We start from the raw sequence: 19,602 nt of genomic DNA, 5'->3' as shown, positions 1-19,602 counted from the left end.
GTATTATGTTTAACTTACTTTGCCAATTAACACAAATATTCCGCTGCAGCCTTCGCAGAATACATTGTTTTTATACTGTGCAAATGTATTCAATACTTTTTGTATATTCATGTTACAAGACACAAGTTAAAATCTAAACAAAGAAAAGCAACACAAAAGCAGCGTATATATATATATTTATAAAAAAGTATCATTTATTTATCAAAAATGAAAAATAAAGACAAATAAAAGAAATCACAGTTTTTTTATGGATCACTCCGCTGCATAAATGAGGCCCTATAGATCGTCGCTATGACAACTGTATTCCAGGTTCTACATTCGATGGAGTCTGAAAAGACCCAAAATGTTGTTTCACCTGTGTGGGAAGAAAACAGCTGGAAAAAAACACACAGGAGGATTGTTGGATGAAAAACAACCCCTCAGCGAGAGAGGCCACAGGAACGGAGCTCTGACAGAAACAACAGTATTTTAAACACAGCAGGGACTGTGATGCTCGATGGTCTGAAGACCAGTGTCTGGACCGGGGGGGGGGGACAGGACACAGATGGAGAAGCTGCGCAAACAAATGACTTTCTGCAGGAAAGCATCAGAATAAAATGTCCTTCAGACCAAGACTCAGGAGTTTAGGATCCATAACTCGTCCTGGTGTATCTCAAATAAACAAATCTACGGATTCAGACAGATGCTCGCGTGGTGGGTTCGTAAACTGTGGGGACCGGGTGGATAGATGCAGTTATTGTAGTTGAATTCATCAGTGTCATCGCGGTGGAACTCAACTCAAGAATCTCTTCAATCTGAACGTCACATCTTTCTCTTCGTGTCACTCTCACTCCCTTCACGGCCCGCTCTCGGCTCCATTAGCTCCTCTTTCCCCAAACGCCTCGACACCGGAGGGTTCACGATGCAAACATTACTCGACGAGCAAAAAGTGCATCAGTTTGGGACTATTTTCAGCTGAGGATGAACACACACGTGGGGTGGCGCAGCAGGTCATGTGTGTGTGAGTCACACGAGTCCCGGCTCATCAGAAGGATGCAGGGACATTTAAACCAAGAACTACCCGGAAACTATTGCAGACATTGGTCTGAATTTTTAAAAAACTTACTTTATTACAAACCTAAAAATAAAAAGTGTTTGGAGAGGAAAAAAACAAGCATAAAATCTTTAAATTGTTCTCTTATCAAACCACAAAGCAAAGCGCTCCTGGCCGTCAACGCACGGCATAAATATAGCAAGTAACAGAATAGCACTCAAAAGTCATCGCATACAGCCCACTACTTGCTTCATGAAAGGAAAACACGATTGAGATATAAAAATGTAAACAAACTGGCAGTGAAGCCTGCACCAGTTGAGTGCCCCCCCCCCCCCCCATCAGGCCACGCCTCCATATTTCCAGGCACTGGTCTCTTACCGAAATCCCTCAAACAAAAGTTCTCGTCGTTCCGTTGGATGCACCGCGCGGCAGGAAACACGGCGACAGCGGTCTGGCTGCGTGGACCGATGGATTCCCACCGGGCCGTCTTCACCGAGGCCGCCGCCTCTCTGGTGTGAGGACGGCGCCGTGCTCTCTGCGGCGCTCGCAGCGGAACACGAGGACTTCATGATTTCCCCCCCCAAAACAAAACCGTGTCCTGGTCAAACAGCGCTATTTCAATGTCAGGTTTAAATTCTTTTTATTCAAGTCTTTTACAAAAACACTCTTCTGTTTGGTTCCGTCATCGAGTTCTCAGTTCATGGTCGTCTCCGTGGTGACGGTTGGCTGTGTGTCGGGTGAACCTGATATTGTCTGTTTGGTACCACGGACTCAGCGGCCGTTTTCCTCTCGCTGAACGCCGGCGGTGCTTAAAATGCACCTTCCAGGGGGAACAGTGACCGACCACACGGCTGTGGACCAATGCTGCGGCACGGCGAGGTCAAAGGTCACTCGGAGTCTGACAGCACGATGACCTCATCCGGGTCACACTGCGTGGCCACGTTGACCTGGAAACAAACACAGCCCGTGAACACAGTGGGATCACGGATCATGGATCAGGGATCACGGCTCGGGGCTCATGGCGCTCCTTTCTTGGTTTAAAGGAAATCTAACTTAAATAAATAAATTCTTGAATCCGATATTTATGGAAATTATATTTCTAAAAGATTCTCTCAAGGTCATTCATGTTATTCTTAATTTGAATGTCATTGGCTGGAGCCGTGTTGCTCATACGTTCTTCAATTCAATTAAACTCAATTCAGTTTATTTTGTATCGCCCAATATCACAAATTACAAAAGTGCCTCAGAGGGCTTACTTGTTTGTTTGAAGAATACAGGAACATTACATCTGAGAGAAAGTCAGTTTAAACTGACTGGTTCTTCTTTGAATACTTTTTTTTGGGGGGGAATTTGTCATTTGAGGTAAAAAGACAAATCAGTCAAAACAAAACAAACTGATGTAGTTGATGTGCCCTTAAAGGATGAGAAACACGATGAAGAACCACGTGATGACATAACGTTTATGAAAGAGACAAAGGGGTCCACCTTGTTCTTCTTGGGCGGCGGCGTCGACTGGGAGCTGCTGACCTGGTGGGACTCGGCCCGCTGCGGAGAGCTGCAGCTGAACACGCCCATGTCCAGAGGGATGTCCGCCTCACTGAGGCAGAACACAAGGGTCACACACAGATCAATGAATCCAGAGCAACAGTATTATTAGTAACTCGCTCGTGCTGTACTGCTGTCTGATGAATGCCAGACTGACTTCATCTCCTCCTCCTCTCAGGAGGTGTTGATGCTAAACATGCGGACTAAAAAGATCCATCGTGTGGGGGAACTGAAGCAGCTGTGTGGCCGGTGGATGCTCCTCAGGAGGTTCTGTGGTTCATGACCCGACCGGCTTGAGTCCAGAACCCCCAGAGGCACGGGAAGTGTCCTTCAACAGATTCATAGCTAGGAATACCTTTCCTTACCTGTCGTGGATGAGTATGTGCTTGTTGTTCCGGGAGTTCTCTGACATCACGTCCTCCCTCTCCCTCTTCCTCTTCCTCGAGGTCCGGAGGCTGGGCGGCGGCGACGTGCCGTTCGTCGTCTGCGTGTCGCAACTTTCCACGCCGACCGCGGGCAGAGCCCCCCCCCCGTTGGCCGTCGCCGGGGAGACGGCCCCGGGGGCCTTGGCGACGTTGCTGGTGCTGACCGGCACCGCAGACACGCGGTTGGGCTCCTCCAGGCCCGCGTGGTTACCGTTGGACAGCGGCGGCGGGGCGTCGGCCCACGCCGGCTCCGATTGGCTGGGGCTCTGCCTCGGGGAGGGGAGGTCGGACGGCGGGGAGATTCGGGGCTTGCTTTCATCAGACAGAGGACTGAGTCCACTGGCGGGCTCCTCCTCTTCATCCCTCGCGCATTCCTCCTCCTCCCCTGCGGAAGCCCCGGCTGCCAGCTGATCGGCGGGGTCCCCCGCGTTGGCAGCGCCACACGCCGGCTCCGCCTCGTTGGCGTCGGCGTCCTCGTCACCGTCTACAACAAAAGGGAAGTTAATGCAATGAGCGACTCCTCTTCAGAGAGAATTACTCCAAAAACTAAAGCAAAATATGCTGTGTGAAAGCAGCGGGAAGCTGGAGGTACCGGGTCCATCTTGCTGGGTGCTCGCCTCGATCTCCTCCTCAATGTCTGGGTCTGACGATTCATCATCCTCCTCCTCCTCCTCCTCCCCCTCCTCCTCCACCGGGGCCACGCCGTTCACCACTTTGTGCCCTTCTCCATTTTCTGCTTTGTGTGTCTGAAAAGGGGCGATAAGAAGTGTGAGGAGACGGAGAGAGAGGGAGAAACGGGGAAGACGGGATGAAAGCAGAAGCCGGTCCTCCGCATCAGAATCTCCTGCTCTGATGTCGAGTTCCGTCTGCAGGTCATCATATTTATGATCGGGGTGAACCGTCCCAGGAACACGGCTCCTCGTACCTCCTTGTCCCGGCTGTCTCTGTCCAGCCGCCGGGCCCGGTCCTCCTCCTCCATGTCCTCCTGTCGGACGGCGTAGGTGGTGACGACCTCCTTGAGGCGGGCCAGAGCCACTTCTCTGTTCTGCCGGAGCTGCCGCAGCAGTGAAGGGTCGGCCAGGGCCGGGTCGGTGGCTTTAGGGTGGGGAGGGGGGGAGAAGGGATGGATGAGGGCATGGACAATAAGTGAAGAGTCGAATAAGAGGTTTTGCACCAGTGGCCCTGGAGTCGTCTTCAACCGAGTAAAATGCTAAGGCATGGTAGTTCTTAAAAGACAGGGAGGCCTCCAAGTAACTTAGAACAATGAAAGCGCGCACACTGGTGAGCACACTCTCACTAGCACCCCCTCCCCCCCCCGTAGGTGGACGTCACAAAAGCTGACGTTACAAATGGCGTGAGTACCAAACACCATCTCCCGGTACTCACCTGAGCAACTCACTGAGAAAGTTATGTGCACCCCTGTGTATAAATGTATATATCCGTCTTTTGTCATAAATCTTTATGTTCTCACAAAAATATACCGAGAATATCGGTAATATGTGATTAATCATGATTAATCCACAGAAACCTGTAATTAATTTGATTAAAAATTGTAATCGTTTCACAGCCCTAGTTTTACTTGAAACAAACAGAAAGTGTCCAAACGTTTCTTCACGCCAATGACTTGGGAGGAAAGTCCATGTTTTAGGAACAAGGGTGGAAGGAATTGCACTTGAAGGAAGACTGGAGGAGCACGGCGCTGTGAACGAGGAGCTGGGGCCGCTCTGGTCCTTCGTTCATCTTTTTGGTTTCACTAACAGACCAAAAGAGCGTCAACACAACCGCTGCAAGAGCTGCACAGGACACCGGCGTGTTGAGGTGGGATCGCCCTTCAAGGTTTCTTCAAACCAGACAATAAAAGTTGTTTTTATGATGATCAGTGTTCAGAACCAGCTCGTGCTGCTCGGTGTATCGGTACTGAGAAGGTCCCGCGGTACCCGTACGTTAAAAAACATACGAGTTTGCATATTTCTAGTCTTCACACTTCATTAGAATGTCACCCTCACTGTCCTGCTGTCAGCACGCATCGACTGCAAGGGGGCGGGGCTTCCTGAGAGGCGGTCAGGTAATGCTAAATCAGAGGCGGCTTGTTTAACCCTCCTGTTACCTTTAGGGTCCATTTGACCCCATTCAATGTTTAATGTCAGTGTTCTTTCGGGTCAATTTGACCCCAGGCTGTTTTTCACTGTCAAACATATAAGAAATATCAACTTTTTTATTTATTTAAAGGGCTATTTAGGTAGTCGACAAACAAACATAAAGTACCTCACACTTAAACTTGGGAAGCAATATTAATTCTAATAATTTTCTGGAGGTTTTAATTGCTGGGGTCAAATTGACTCCGAGGGTAAAATATGTTAGTAAATGTGAAGTTAACAGGAGGGTTAAGATGTAATACTTTGTTTTATCTAGTCGATGCGGTGTATTAAAGGGTGCTCTTTATAGACCACATGTTACATTAATATTAAAAGAGCTGGGCAGGATCAATACAGAGGATTTACTTATCACTATTAAACATCAATATACCAGTGTCGTGTTTGTGGTATCGTATGGTAAGTGTCGGGTATCATGATATTTATGGCACGTGTCGTATCGAAGTCCTACTGTTGGTGTCGTGACCCTGTGACCTTTGTGTTCCGTTCAGAGCGATTCGTTCCCAGAGTCACGTGACCAGAAGCCTTACCGGTCTTGTAGTTGTCGGTGAGGCGCGAGCCGAAGTTGTAGACCAGGTCCTGGTGGCGCCGCTCCTGCAGGCTGCTGCCGGTCTCCGTGAAGACCTCCTGGGCGATCTGGGACAGCTGCCTCGCGCTCAGGCACAGGTTGTGGCGCTCGTTGGCGCGCAGCACCTGGTGGTGGATGTCCTGGTAGTCCGGAGGGTTCTGGTGCGCCTCGGGGCTGTTGATGTACCGCTCGATCTGACCGGAGGGGAAGGAGGGGGAGGGATGAAGCGGTTCCCCCAACATCACCCGGCCGTGGCCCGGCGACACACGTAGGGCGCGATCACACCAGACGAGACCAACATCTATTCCGCCAATTGTGTCTCGATGGCGAGGCTTTCAGTTTTACTTCCGACCGAGCAGGAGTCAGTTTGAGTCGTGTTTAGATTTAGAATTATAAAGCTCTTCGTTATTAAATAACGCTAATATGAGGTTCTCAGCCGGGAAAACAGGAAGGAAAGCCTCGCTTGATCCTATTGGCTGCCTTGGGCCTCCTGCTTGATCCTATTGGCTGCCTTGGGCCTCCTGCTTGATCCTATTGGCTGCCTTGGGCCTCCTGCTTGATCCTATTGGCTGCCTTGGGCCTCTCGCTTGATCCTATTGGCTGCCTTGGGCCTCTCGCTTGATCCTATTGGCTGCCTTGGGCCTCCTGCTTGATCCTATTGGCTGCCTTGGGCCTCTCGCTTGATCCTATTGGCTGCCTTGGGCCTCCTGCTTGATCCTATTGGCTGCCTTGGCTGAGTGTGACATTGATGAGCGGTATGCGCCTCGCGCTTAAAGTTGAGTATATTTTAACTTTTAACCGCGCCTGAAAAACGCGCCGCGCGCCGTTTAAAAGACGCGTCTAAAGGGCGCGGCGCCGTAGGGAATCAACGGTTTTGCTCGCGATGCGTTGTTGAGAGGCGTCTGGTGAGATCGGGACCTCACGTCCTCATGTCACTTTGCTCCTCTGGGAGGTTTTGACATGTGGAACTATTGATATGATGAATGTAAACAAGGTTCCAGGACTTCCAACCAAATGTCCATGACCAAACATTTTGTGAAATCTCAGTGTATAACATGAAAAAGTGAGAAGATGTTGTATTTAATCTAACAATGAGGATTCTAAAGCATACAGTAAATAACCTTAAATGACTCATGAATGAGCAGGGCTCCAGACTAACTTTTTTTACTAGGAGCACAGTGGCCCCTAACTTAAAATTTTAGGGGCGCAAGCAGAACATTTAGGGGCGCACACAGGGTTTTTCCTGGGTCAAAATGGGTCTTCGGTGCTCCCCAAAAAAAATGTTGCCGCGCTACGCGCGCACCGTCTGTTCGTGCAGGTCGAACTGTTGAGTGAGTGATCAGCAGCTGGCCACTCTGTCCATTCACGCACCTCAGTTGTGTATTGATCAGACAAGAAGACACGCTTATCAACTCCAGTGTTTCCCCTACCATTATAACAGGTTAAAATCTCCACCCGCCACTCTGTAATTTTCGTCTACCCCCCCCCCCCCGTCAACAATTCTCGGCTCGCGTGACAGAGCGATGCGCGCGCCGACATCGAAGTTCTGCCGTGATGCGTGCACACGGGTGAGCACACTCTCACCACCCCCCACCCATTGATTGAATGCATTCATAGAAAGCTGTTTCTTTTAGGAAACAGAATCAAAAATAAATATTACTATGCAGCACGTTCTCTTTTCAATACCATCTAGGGTTTGATGATGTTATGATTAGAGATGCACCGATCAGGTTTTTGGTGCCGATCACCGATCACTGAAATCAGTATCTGCCGATCACCGATAATACCGATCACCGAGTCGATTGAAGCATTCTATTTATTGTGTAGCATTATTGCCTAGGACTGAGGAAATACATATATAAAGCAACTCAAACATTAAAGAAATTACCGATTTCTTTAAACATTTAGGACTTTACTTTGAAAATGTCCTAATTGATACATTAAAATTGTTTGATTGCTATTGTAGATTTCAGATATGTATGGAACACATCTGCATTATTCATTTCCTGGAACTCTTGGGAAATCTATATACAGGACTTTTCTTAACATACAAAAGTCTGACTAATTTTTATAAACTCTTCCTTGGTCCAGTAAAAATGTTAGCATAATTTAAGCTAAATCTCAGAAATGATCTATAAAGATACATCAGTTCATTGTTTACTTTTATATGTTCGTGTATGATTTGTCGACATCTTATTTTGATAAACGGATGTTGTTTCACGTGGTTCTTTCCGCTAACTTTGCAAAACCGGATGTTGTCACTTAAATCCTTCCGCTAACTTTATCAAAATCCTCGCGCGCTCCCGATCGAATGTGTTTACCGTGAGCATCAGTCTATAGGGGCAGACATGTGAGAGTCGGCTGAGTTGACCCAGAGATTCAACTCGGGGGACGGGGACGCCGCTCGGTGGTGAGGATCCCCTCTGACCTCTCACTCTGCCCCGCCTCGTTGCGTCTCCGTTGCGGTGCGCCTCTTTTCACACATTAGCCCCCCCCCCCCCCCCCACACACACACAGGCCTGCCTTCTTCTTCGGTTTCAAGATTCAAGATTCAAGATGTTTTATTTGTCACATACACACACAGGGTGTGCAGTGAAATGAAAGTGGCAATGCTCAGCAGGAATGTGCAAGGGCAACAAGTACACACTATTTACAATAAAAAACAACACAATATTTACAGTAAGTGTGTGTGTGTGTGTGTGTGTGTGTGTGTGTGTGCCTAAGAGGGGCAGTTGTGTGGGTCTATGTGGGGGTCCTGGTGAGGTCGGAGTTCACAGTCCTGATGGCCTGAGGAAAGAAACTCCGTCTCAGTCTCTCTGTTCTTGCAGCGTGACTACGGAGGCGCCTGCCTGACCGCAGCAGCTGAAACAGTCTGTTGTTGGGGTGGTGAGGATCCTTCATGATCCTGCCGGCTCTGGTTCTGCACCTCCTGGTGTACAAGTCCTGCAGGGTGGGAGTGTAGTTCAATAGTGCGTTCAGCCGAACGCACTACTCTCTGCAGAGCCTTCCTGTCCTGAGCGGAGCAGTTGCCAAACCAGGCTGTGATGCTTCCTGTCAGGACGCTCTCTACAGCTCCAGAGTAGAAGGACTGAAGGATCCTCTGGGAAACTTTAAATTTCCTCAGCTGCCTGAGGTGGTAGAGGCGCTGCCTTGCCTTTCTCACCAGAGTGTCTGTGTTTGTTGACCATGTCAGATCCTCGGTGATGTGGACTCCCAGGTATTTATACCCGCTCACCCTCTCCACAGTAGTCCCGTTAATCCCCAGTGGTGAGTACGTCCTCTGTTGTTGTACCCTCCTAAAGTCCACAATCAGCTCCTTAGTTTTGGTGACATTCATGATGAGGCTGTTGTCCTGGCACCAGAGTGACAGATCAGCAACTTCCTCCAGGTAGGCCTTCTCGTCGTTGTCGGAGATCAGGCCCACCACCACTGTGTCATCCGCAAACTTGATGATGGTGTTGAGCTGAACCTGGCCACACAGTCATGTGTGTACAGGGAGTACAGTAGGGGCTGAGGACGCAACCCTGGGGGATCCTGTGTTCAGGGTGAGGATTTGAGGTGTGTCTGCCCACCCTGACCACCTGTGGCCTGGCGGACAGGAAGTCCAGGATCCAGGCACACAGACGGGTGTTCAGTCCCAGCTCAATCAGCTTGCCGGCCAGTCTGGAGGGGACTATGGTGTTGAAAGCTGAACTATAATCAATGAACAGCAGTCTCACATAGCCCCCCCCTCTGGCTGTCCAGATGAGAGAGTGTGGTGTGCAGTACCTGGGAGACAGCATCATCCGTGGATCTGTTTGGGCGATAAGCAAACTGCAGCGGGTCCATGGAGGAAGGGAGGAAGGTGCAGATGTAGTCCTTTATCAGCCTCTCAAAGCATTTCATGACCACCGAGGTGAGGGCCACCGGTCGGTAGTCATTCATACATGCTGGAGAAGCATTCTTGGGCACAGGGACAATAGTGGATCTCTTGAAGCAGGCGGGGACCACGGACTCAGCCAGGGAGAGGTTGAATATTGTGGTGAACACTGGAGCTAGCTGGTTAGCACAGGTCTTCAGTACTCGCCCAGATATGCCATCTGGACCTGCAGCTTTCCTGGTGTTCACCCTCAACAGAGCCCTCCTCACACTGTGCTCGGTCACAGAGAGTGTGTGTTCATCCCCAGCGGTAGAACTCACCTCGGCTACGCTAACGGTGTTGTTGTTAACGGTGTTGTTGTTAACGGTTTTGTTGTTAACGGTTTGTTGTTAACGGTTTTGTTGTTAACGGTGTTGTTGTTAACGGTTTTCGTCTCCTTTCTTCTTCTTCTGGAGTTAATGTCGGTTAGCAAACCAGTCATTCAGGCATTATCGCTAACTGTAGTGGGCTGAAGTGTAGAACAAGTTTGTAAGCAACAAAAATATTTAATAACAAAAAAAAGAAATCTGCTAATTTACTGGTCGCGCATGCGCGAGTTGATGAAAATTTTACTCGCACTGTGTCTAATTTTAGGCGCATAATGCGACCATTTGGTCGCAGTCTGGAGCCCTGATGAGAGACAATGACTTGAGGAAAATAACAAACATGTATGTTTTTTCAGTTAAGTATGAAAGAGCTTCTGCCGGCTTATAGTTTGAGCGTCATTATTTTAAAAGCCTATTAATTATATAAAAATTCTCCATAATTGAACATATGAATATAAAACATTTCCAGGACTTTTTCAAAACTTTTGGGATTTTTTTTCTTCTCCAGGACTTTTCCAGGCTTAGAAATAACCATTTACAAATTCACAGACTTTTCCAGGTTTTCCATGAGCATAGGAACCCTGTACGAAAGTTCAACTCGGCTCATTTTGAGGTTCTGTAATGTTCTGTTGTGTTATTGTGCTTTCGATGTTTTTGAAGACCTAAATATAAAGAGTCATAGTAATAAAATCTGTCTGAAGCAGGAATAACCCTGTTCATGCCAACATGAGTGGAACGCAGTGGTGGGCCGTCAGGGCCAGCAAGGCCTTCTCTGCTGGCCTAAACATCATCAGAATATATATATTTTTTTAAATAAATGTTCCCACAAATATGTATTCAATTATTCCCCAGAATAAGAGTTATACTCTTCATTTCATAGCGTTCCTCTTGGTTGCACTGCTTCCAGCCCCAGGTTGAGATTTGGAGGGCTGGTCTTTATGTTAGATCTTTTATCCAATCATATTCAGCCATCGTGTGTTGCCAGGGGGCTAAAATCTGCCCTTAGGCCTTCAGAATCAACATTGCGGGCGCTGGTAGCTTCAAGTGAATGGGAATGACAATTTCGTGTCAACCAATCAGCTTTAGAGTTGGCTCCTGAAGGCCAGCTAGCTGGCCCCGGAACCGGCACAGGAGCAGCGAGCAGGCGGAGGGCGTGCACGTCTTTTGATTGGATTACCAATATTGAGAGGCGGGGCCTATGGGCAGGTATATGCAGAACCTCAGAACTAGGAAACTGAATTTGATAAACGAATTAATTTGCATACTACTAAGCTGTTTTTTCAACCCACAATGGCGGAAGGAGGAGAAGATATGGATTTGGTCGAGGATATAATTATAACGGCATTCTCAAGACGAACTTTAAGACCGACGCCGACGCTACAAAGCCCGTCACAGGCGGGGAAGAGGTTCGTTCGCCACTTTCAAAGTTCCAACTACGAGCGATATCAACGGCTCACAGGCTCCGAGACGCTCTGCACACCGGACTGCTGGGAATGCCTGTTGCAAGTGATCGATTTGGTGTTGGGAGCCACACTGGCTTTGCAAACTTGAGTTGTCTAACCGAGGCAGCAACGAGACACCAAAGTACGGCTCGGCACCTACAAGCAACGGTGCTTTGAAAACTTTTGGGGACACGGAGCGGATCTACAGATCAACGAACAAGCGCGCAGGGCAACCGATCTGCACAATGAAAAGGTGAAGAAAAATAGGGAAATATTGAAAAGACTCATTATTGTGTCATGTGTTTGGGTAAACAGGAACTTTCATCTTCATCATCACGGTGAAACTGCTCTGGTGACAATGCGCTGTTTAGTGAACACACTGTCAAAAAAAGTTGGACTTAAAGCTCAAAGTTTGTGGACCAGAAATGGATAGAAGAAGAATATTAATATAACTCTGTTGCACTCGACTATGTTCTTTCCTATTAGTTGAACTGTACTGTATTGTACTCTTCCCCTGCAATTCTCTGAATAAAAATGTCAATTTCAAGGTGACGCAACGCCTGGTTATCCTGCGTCTCTGTCTAACTATGGCATCATAATGATGTAAAGAGAGGTGGATTAATTCGGGTGGGACTGTGTAGGACCTCACTGAAGGCCCAGGCCCCAGGCCCACGGCACGCCACTGGTGGAACGTGGTAGCTGGTCGGCCCAACCTGGGGTCAGTGCTAGAGGGTCAGCTCAAATTAAATAAATACTCCGGAGCTTTAGATATGCCTGAGAGGGTCAGAGGTCACGACCAATATCTGCTCCGGGAGCCGGGCTGAAGATAAAACCACCAGAACACACAGTGGCTCTCCGGGACCGGCCGGCCGCTCACCTTCCTGTTGATCTCCGGGTAGCGAGTGCCGGTGTAGGAGAGCCTCTGCTCGATGACGCGGCCCGTCAGCGTGCTGCAGTTCTTCAGTTCACACAGCGTCTCATAGATCTTCATCATCTGGGAGGAACGAGGGGGAGGACAGACACAAAGAGGTGTGAGTAGTGGTCACACGCCCTGGCCCAACGGGGTTCATAACCAGTGGAGCCCCAGGCCCAATCAGACGCCAGGTCCAATCAGACGTCAGACCCAATCAGACGCCAGGCCCACCTTGCGCTTCAGCCGGTGTTCCTGGATGTAGATGGAGTCCTCGGCTCCCATGTCGTCCATGTTCAGCTCGGTCTGCTGCAGGCGGGAGATCTCGTCGTTGTACACCTTCAGCAGGTTCTCCAGGTACGCGATCTGAGAGAACAGGCGTGGCGGTTAGGCGTGTTCCAGACGGCTGCAGCAGGCCGAACGTCGGGATGAAAGGCAAGAGAAGAATGGGTTCATGGGTTCTCTCGACACCGTCACGAGGTACGAACAGCATCAAATCAACCCTGATGAACATGAACATCTTCGTCTGTCCATTAAAAACAATTATAAAAACATCTCAAACGCTTTTACTGCAGAGAACTGGAGGAATGGACCAACCCATCCTTACAAACACTTACCCCGGTCAGGTGGTTTAACCGTCATCCTTTTATAACAACTTTATTCACCACCTCAATGTCCTTGACCTCATTAACCTCGTTTATCATCGGTACCTTTATGCCCTCTAACCGGATCTTTTTCGCAGAACATTTCTAACTATTAGTCTCAACTATTTTTATTTAAAAGGTCAGAAGCCCAAGCCGTTCATCACAACGAGGGCTATGTGCATCATGTTAGTGTTTAACGTAAAGGTAAGTTCAGCTGTTCACATAGCAGTAAACGTGTTGCTGGTTTAAAGTTATTTATGACGGAACACAATTTCCAGGATGCATATTTCCCTAAAATGGCGCAGCTGAACGCTTTCCTATCCAACACAACGTGTTAACAGTCTCTCTGCAAGTCTTCACTGATTTAGAGGTTTTAGTACGAACAGTTCACTCAAAACTTCAACTGGAGCGTTGCTGGTGTGTGTTTGATATTGCCTTTTTCTTATGTAACACACTATTTATTTCACTTTTAGATCACTAATGGTGTTCAATACATCCACACACAGCAGCAACACGCACTAAATCAGGGGTGCTCACACGTTTTCATCATGCGAGCTTCTTATAAAATGACCAAGTCAAAATGATCCGCGCGAGACGGCGAGCCGAGAAGTGTTAACGCGACACGTAGAGACAGAATGACATGCTGCTGTGGAGACGATCAATAACAGACGTTTAGTTTAATAAAAGAACAAAGACGTCTTAAAGAAAAGGACCTTAAATTACTTCTGCTGTAATCTGGCGTTATAGAGAAAATTACAGGGGGGCGGGGCAATTTATTTTAATGTCATGCGATCTACCAATACGACGCCGCGATCGACTGGTAGGTCGCGATCGACGTATTGAGCACCCCTGCACTAAATAAACCAAAATACTGCTCCGTGCCCTCAGATCATCATGAAATACTGGCGCATATATAATTACATTCTCAAAATGATTTTAGCCGAAGAACACTCCTTTAAATCGAGAGCCTTTGGGAATAAAAATCAGACCGACAGAACTTTTAATCCTCCAAAAAACCATCGAGTACATAGGTTCATAGGTCAGAATGTTCCATTTCATTTGGTATACAGTATCATTATATTAGTTCATGATTCATCAAACACATGAACGTGAACCCACGAAGGACGTTTAGGCACCGTGTTAGTGACGTTTAGGGCTAATAAACCCCGCTCACCACCCCCACCTGTTCCTCACTCACCTGTCTCTTGGACGCCCTCTTTGCCTTCTTCTCCACCTCCGGCTGATTGTCGCCCTCGTTCATCGGACCGTTACCCGCGCCTTCCCCTTCGGGCAAGTCGGAGTTACACCGGGCGAAACCTGATGCTGAGGTAGAAGCGCCGGGCTCGACCTTGGTGAGGGTCTGGCGCCGCTTCACGGCGTGCTGCCGGAGCGCCGTGCAAAGTTCACTGATGTAGACGTAGGCTTTGGAGCGCTTGGCCTGAGTGTGAGTCAAACAGCGGCCCACGGTGTTCCTGAACTCCACGGACGAGAGGTACTCCGGGGAGGACTTGGCGTGCTTGGTTCGGAGGAAGTCCAACACCTCTGGGCAGTCCTGGGTTATGGTGGCGCAGTGGTCCACGAACTAGGAGGAAGGAGAGGAGGACACACGAGTGATGAGGAGGCGACAGAGGAGGGACACGGAGATACTTTCATTTAGCCCCGCCGTCCAGACAAGGAAGCGAGCTTGAAACTTACTTCATTTTTAATAACGGCATCAAAATGTCTGGTGGTCTCATGTTCTGTGATTAGAATCAGTTTTACAACATCTGACTCAACAGGTGTTTGAGTTAACAAGTCACCGCAGGACTTTCCTTTGGCGTCTGATGCGTGATCGCATTCCGTATGCCGTCAGTTTTACAAAGTGTAAAAAGGTGAATGAGAACAGGTTCAGCAGCGCCTGGTCCTTCAGGTGTGTTCCAGTTCACACACAATTTAAAGAAATGCAACGTGTCAATATGATTACAACTCTCTGGGATTCATACTTATCCTCAATGGTTACAATGGAGGCTGCATGTCTCCAAACGTCTGGTCACATGACATCTATTGTTCATCTGGTCACATGACATCTACTGTTCATCTGGTCACCTGACATCTATTGTTCATCTGGTCACATGACATCTATTGTTCATCTGGTCACATGACATCTATTGTTCATCTGGTCACATGACATCTATTGTTCATCTGGTCACATGACATCTATTGTTCATCTGGTCACATGACATCTATTGTTCTCTCCATCCTGGACAGCGATCCTCCTCTGTTCTCTCCTGAAGGGTTCTTCCCTTTTTCCCCCCTGAAAGGTTTTTTTCTATTTTTTGGGAGTTGTTCCTGATCTGAAGTGAGGTCAAAGGTCAGGGATGTCTATGTGTACAGATTGTAAAGCCCTCTGAGGTGAATTTGTAATATTGAGCTATACAAAATAAACTGAATTGAAGTACAAAGATATCATGAGGTACAGAGATCAATGAAATGAAAAGGGAGGTTTCCGCTCCAGCGTGTATATTCCTTCTCAATTCATACAATATCACCAAGAAGAGACATAAACACAGCTCCCACTTAAAGGCTAACATAGTGGACATGTATACGTGTCTAGAGCTGTACCACTGTTATAGCAGAAAGCCAACAGTTATTCACACTGAGGGAACAGATGTTGTGTCAGTTGTGCCCCTGAACCATAATATACTGTATCCAAAACTCTAGGTATCTTGTTCTAGTACATATTACCACCTTCAGGATAGTGTATTCTTTTAGATTTTGTATTTTTTCTCTCTTATTATCGTGTTATTTCTAAACCGTTGACCCGGAGAGCCCTGCACTACAGTTCCAACGGCTCTGGACACAGATGGCCAATGAAACCTCGAGTCGTGACTGCGCTCACCTCGGTGAACAGCCTCTGGTTCTCCGCCTGCAGCACATGCGTGTGCTTCTTGGTGGAGGCAAAAGGCGACTGGGTGATGTGGGTGGGGGCGGGCTGCGGAGCTCGGAGTGGAAAGAACTTCTTGGCTTGTTGACGAGCGGGCGAGGCGTAGGCAGAGCAGGAGGGTCGAGGACTCTCCTCTTCGTCGTCGTCATCGTCGAGGACGATAATCTTATCGGCCATCGAAGCGGGAGCCACGGCCATCCAAAACGCCGGTCGGTTTCTGCTCTCAGACAACAATAAAAACACGGAGAACGCCGATCAGGGCAACTGACGGTACGATACGTCAAATAAACACAAGGATGTTGAGGATCAAGCAATATGAAACATGCAGCGAGGAACGTGTTGAGTTTAACAACAGATGACTGACGTCAAAGTCAAAGTCAAAGTCAGTTTTATTTGTCAATTTTCCATATGTGCAAACATACAGAAAATCGAAATTGCGTTTCTCTTCTGTCCAACATAAAGTGAATTGTGCAACATATAGACAACATAGAGTGCAAAAATAGTAAAAAACATGTAAACATATAGACAGCATAAAGTGCATAGACAACATAAAGTGCAAAAATAGTAAAAAACATGTAAACATATAGACAACATAAATTGTGCTAGCAGCATTCAGACATGTGAGTCTGAGAGAGGACGGAGTGGGAGGATGGGGAGAGAGTTCAGCTTCCTGACCGCCTGGTGGATGAAGCTGTTGGACAGCCTGGCGGTGTGAGCCCGGAGGCTCCGGTATCTCCTCCCAGAGGGCAGGAGGCTGAAGAGACCGTGTGAGGGGTGGCAGGGGTCACTCACAATCGAGGTCGCTTTGCGGGTGAGGCGGGTGTTGTATATGTGATGTACGTATACTTTGTATTAATAATCTAAATAAGCCGGTAACTAAAGAAGCCCAAGACTGAGATCCTGGCAAACTCAGCACTTTACTTTGTTTTTCCCCTGTATATTTAGTATTAGTATTTAGTATTTAGTTTTGTGTTTTATATTTATTTTGATGCTCTGATGTGCACCGCTGCTGTGATTTTTGAAATGTCCCCACTGTGGGACAAATAAAGGTATATATCATAACATGTAGTGAAGTAGTAAGAACAATATTGGCTTCCAACATGTAGAGGCATTATAAAGCAGCATTAAATGGAAACACTTATACAAGTATTTCAATATTTTAGTAAAATAAAGTACCAAGTGCCAACTTGACGACGTTAAAACTGCGACCACCCGGTCTAATTATTCTATTAAGCACTATGTAGTAATGCATGCCTCTCGTCTCCTCAGAGGTCACGTCATTGTAAACACGGAACTGCGCGAGACCACTTGGAGAGTAACTTTAGTGGTCGGTGTGGGGCAAGTACGGAGAACCAGAAGGGACATGCAGGGGGGTTTTTGGCGTTTGTGACGTGAAACAAAAGAAAGACAACTTGTGTGACTCGCCTCGTCAGAGTGTTGACGACGAGTCTTCAGGGGCTCCGGACTTGCTGTTACCGGTCCCAGTCCGTGTGAGGTTCTCCCTCCCTTTCCTCTCGACAGGTGTAGCTATAGGCTACTTCACACACACAGTACAACACACAGGACACACGTTTGTGAATTTAGCCACGACTCTGGACTCGTTAACGCAGCGTTGTGTGTGACTCATGACAGTCAGGCGAGCAGCAGTGATCGAGAACAGCGACGCGACGGACGCATGACGCGCGGACGGTTAGCTCGGTTACAGACGGCCAACAGACAGAAAGCGATCACTCAGAAATACCCGTTGGCCCCACAACACAAACAGCCCGCTCACACACACCTTACCTCTTGTTTACAGGCCGTTGGACGTGGCAGCGGGGGGAAAGATAGCACGTCGCCTCAATACACCATTTAAATGCTGTGTTCGGTTCGGCTAACGTTGGTTAGCATTAGCGAGCTAGTTAGTTAGCATTGTGACAAGTGGCGTTAAGTGCGCGAAGTAAGAAAAATCGAGCCGGAAGGAGAGCCGGCGTGTTGTTGTTTAGGACACAAGCCGACGTCACTAGACAAACAAATCCACGGTACTACTAAAAAACAGATGTATTCATCCGACAGACTTTCTTTCGACCAAAACAAAGCTCATCAACTTCGGTCTGCCGTTGACTCGAAATCGCAAGTCTGGTCGAAAGTGTACCCGCTAAAGTCGCACCAGCACCAACGGCTGTGATTGGCTCGTGGATGGCGGACGGCCAGTAAAGTCGTTCGTCATTGGCTGACGGGCCGCCGTTGAGTACCATCGACGTGTTGGCCCAATCCCAGATCCCCCTAGATCCTCAACCCCTGAACCCTCAGGGACTTACTGACGTCATCTGTTCAATGATTGAGTGTGAGAGGCTGTGAGGGGCTTGAAATTATGTAAATGTGAGTGGGACAGCATACCCCGTGACCATGACAACGTACAGAAATATTGTGTACTATTGTGGGTATTTATTTTATACTTTTTATTCCCTGAATTCAACATCTTCAGGCTCTTTTCTCACGAAATGAGACTTTATTACAATTGATCTATTTACTCGTTTTGGTCAAAACAGTTTAAATTACAAAACTAAATTTGATTTGATCAATAAATCTGTGTAAAAACATAAGCGGGCTGACCCAGACTCCCCTCTCACCTGCAACACGTTCCCGCTCACTCTGGGGGATCCCGAGGCGTTCCCAGGCCAGCTGGGAGATGTAGTCCCTCCAGCGTGTCCTGGGTCTTCCCCGGGGTCTCCTCCCAGATGGACGCCTGTAAAACCTCTAAAGGGAGGCGTCCAGGAGGCCCGAACCACCTCAGCTGACTCCTTTCGACGCGAAGGAGTCGCAGCTCGACTCCAAGCTCCCTCCTGATGCCCGGGCTCCTTACCCTCTCTCTAAGGCTGAGCCCGGCCACCCTACGGAGGAACCTCGTTCTTTCGGTCACTACCCAAAGTTCGTGACCATCGGTGAGGGTTGGAACGTTGACCCCAGTGAATGCCGGAGGCCACGGAAATCCGCTCTGCTGGTCTTGAAGGTTGGACCAATGGTCGGAGCCTCCTCTCCAGCACCCTGGTTGGCATAAGCTTTCCCCGGGAGGCTGAGTAGTGTGATATCATACCACCATAGTTCGAGCACACTCTCCGGTCCCCCTTTTTAAAAATGGTATGCCAGTCCATGGGCACTGTTCCTGACCCCCATGTCTGTGACCCCCATGTTCCTGACCCCCATGTTCCTGACCCTCATGTCCCTGACCCCCATGTCCCTGACTCTCATGTCTCTGACCCTCATGTCTCTGACCCCCATGTCTGTGACCCTCATGTCCCTGACCCCCATGTCTCTGACCCTCATGTCTCTGACCCTCATGTCTCTGACCCTCATGTCTCTGACCCTCATGTCCCTGACCCTCATGTCTGTGACCCTCATGTCCCTGACCCTCATGTCCCTGACCCCCATGTCCCTGACCCCCATGTCCCTGACCCCCATGTCTCTGACCCCCATGTCTGTGACCCCCATGTCTCTGACCCCCATGTTCCTGACCCTCATGTCCCTGACCCCCATGTCTGTGACCCTCATGTCCCTGACCCTCATGTCCCTGACCCCCATGTCTGTGACCCCCATGTCCCTGACCCTCATGTCTCTGACCCCCATGTTCCTGACCCCCATGTCTGTGACCCTCATGTCTCTGACCCCCATGTTCCTGACCCTCATGTCCCTGACCCCCATGTCTGTGACCCCCATGTCCCTGACCCTCATGTCTCTGACCCCCATGTTCCTGAC

At 48.5% G+C, this 19,602-nt stretch overlaps 1 protein-coding gene across 4 annotated transcripts; it reads right to left on the bottom strand.

Moving 5' to 3' along the window:
• Window positions 1-172: 172 nt before the first annotated feature.
• daxx (death-domain associated protein) lies at window positions 173-18,933 on the bottom strand. 4 transcript variants are annotated; one of them, XM_056415179.1, is made up of 12 exons: window positions 17,653-18,933; window positions 17,293-17,404; window positions 15,823-16,084; window positions 14,143-14,526; window positions 12,535-12,666; window positions 12,268-12,384; window positions 5,687-5,918; window positions 3,929-4,098; window positions 3,596-3,749; window positions 2,944-3,487; window positions 2,519-2,630; window positions 173-1,980 (listed from the first exon to the last, which is right to left on the bottom strand). In XM_056415179.1, the coding sequence occupies exons 3-12, from the start codon at window positions 16,063-16,065 to the stop codon at window positions 1,921-1,923; spliced, it is 2,148 nt and encodes a 715-aa protein (XP_056271154.1). In that variant the 5' UTR covers window positions 16,066-16,084; window positions 17,293-17,404; window positions 17,653-18,933; the 3' UTR covers window positions 173-1,920. The 4 variants fall into 4 exon arrangements, with proteins under 4 accessions (XP_056271154.1, XP_056271171.1, XP_056271178.1 ...); XM_056415196.1 differs by having other exon boundaries at window positions 17,293-17,401; XM_056415203.1 differs by lacking the exon at window positions 17,293-17,404.
• Between the last annotated feature and the right edge of the window lie 669 nt (window positions 18,934-19,602).

Source organism: Pseudoliparis swirei, chromosome 1, assembly GCF_029220125.1.
Source record: "Pseudoliparis swirei isolate HS2019 ecotype Mariana Trench chromosome 1, NWPU_hadal_v1, whole genome shotgun sequence".
In the NCBI taxonomy this organism is placed as follows: domain Eukaryota; kingdom Metazoa; phylum Chordata; class Actinopteri; order Perciformes; family Liparidae; genus Pseudoliparis; species Pseudoliparis swirei.
Note: the sequence above shows the minus strand (reverse complement) of the source record. Positions and strands in the feature narration are given on the sequence as shown.

Excerpts from the sequence above, each read along its gene's own strand:
- daxx (XM_056415179.1), bottom strand. The coding sequence starts at position 16,065 with ATGGCCGTGGCTCCCGCTTCGATGGCCGATAAGATTATCGTCCTCGAC. Across the intron at positions 14,527-15,822 it reads ACCAGAGGCTGTTCACCGAG|TTCGTGGACCACTGCGCCAC; the intron begins GTGAGCGCAGTC and ends CCTTCCTCCTAG. Across the intron at positions 12,667-14,142 it reads AGAGGGCGTCCAAGAGACAG|ATCGCGTACCTGGAGAACCT; the intron begins GTGAGTGAGGAA and ends CTGTTCTCTCAG.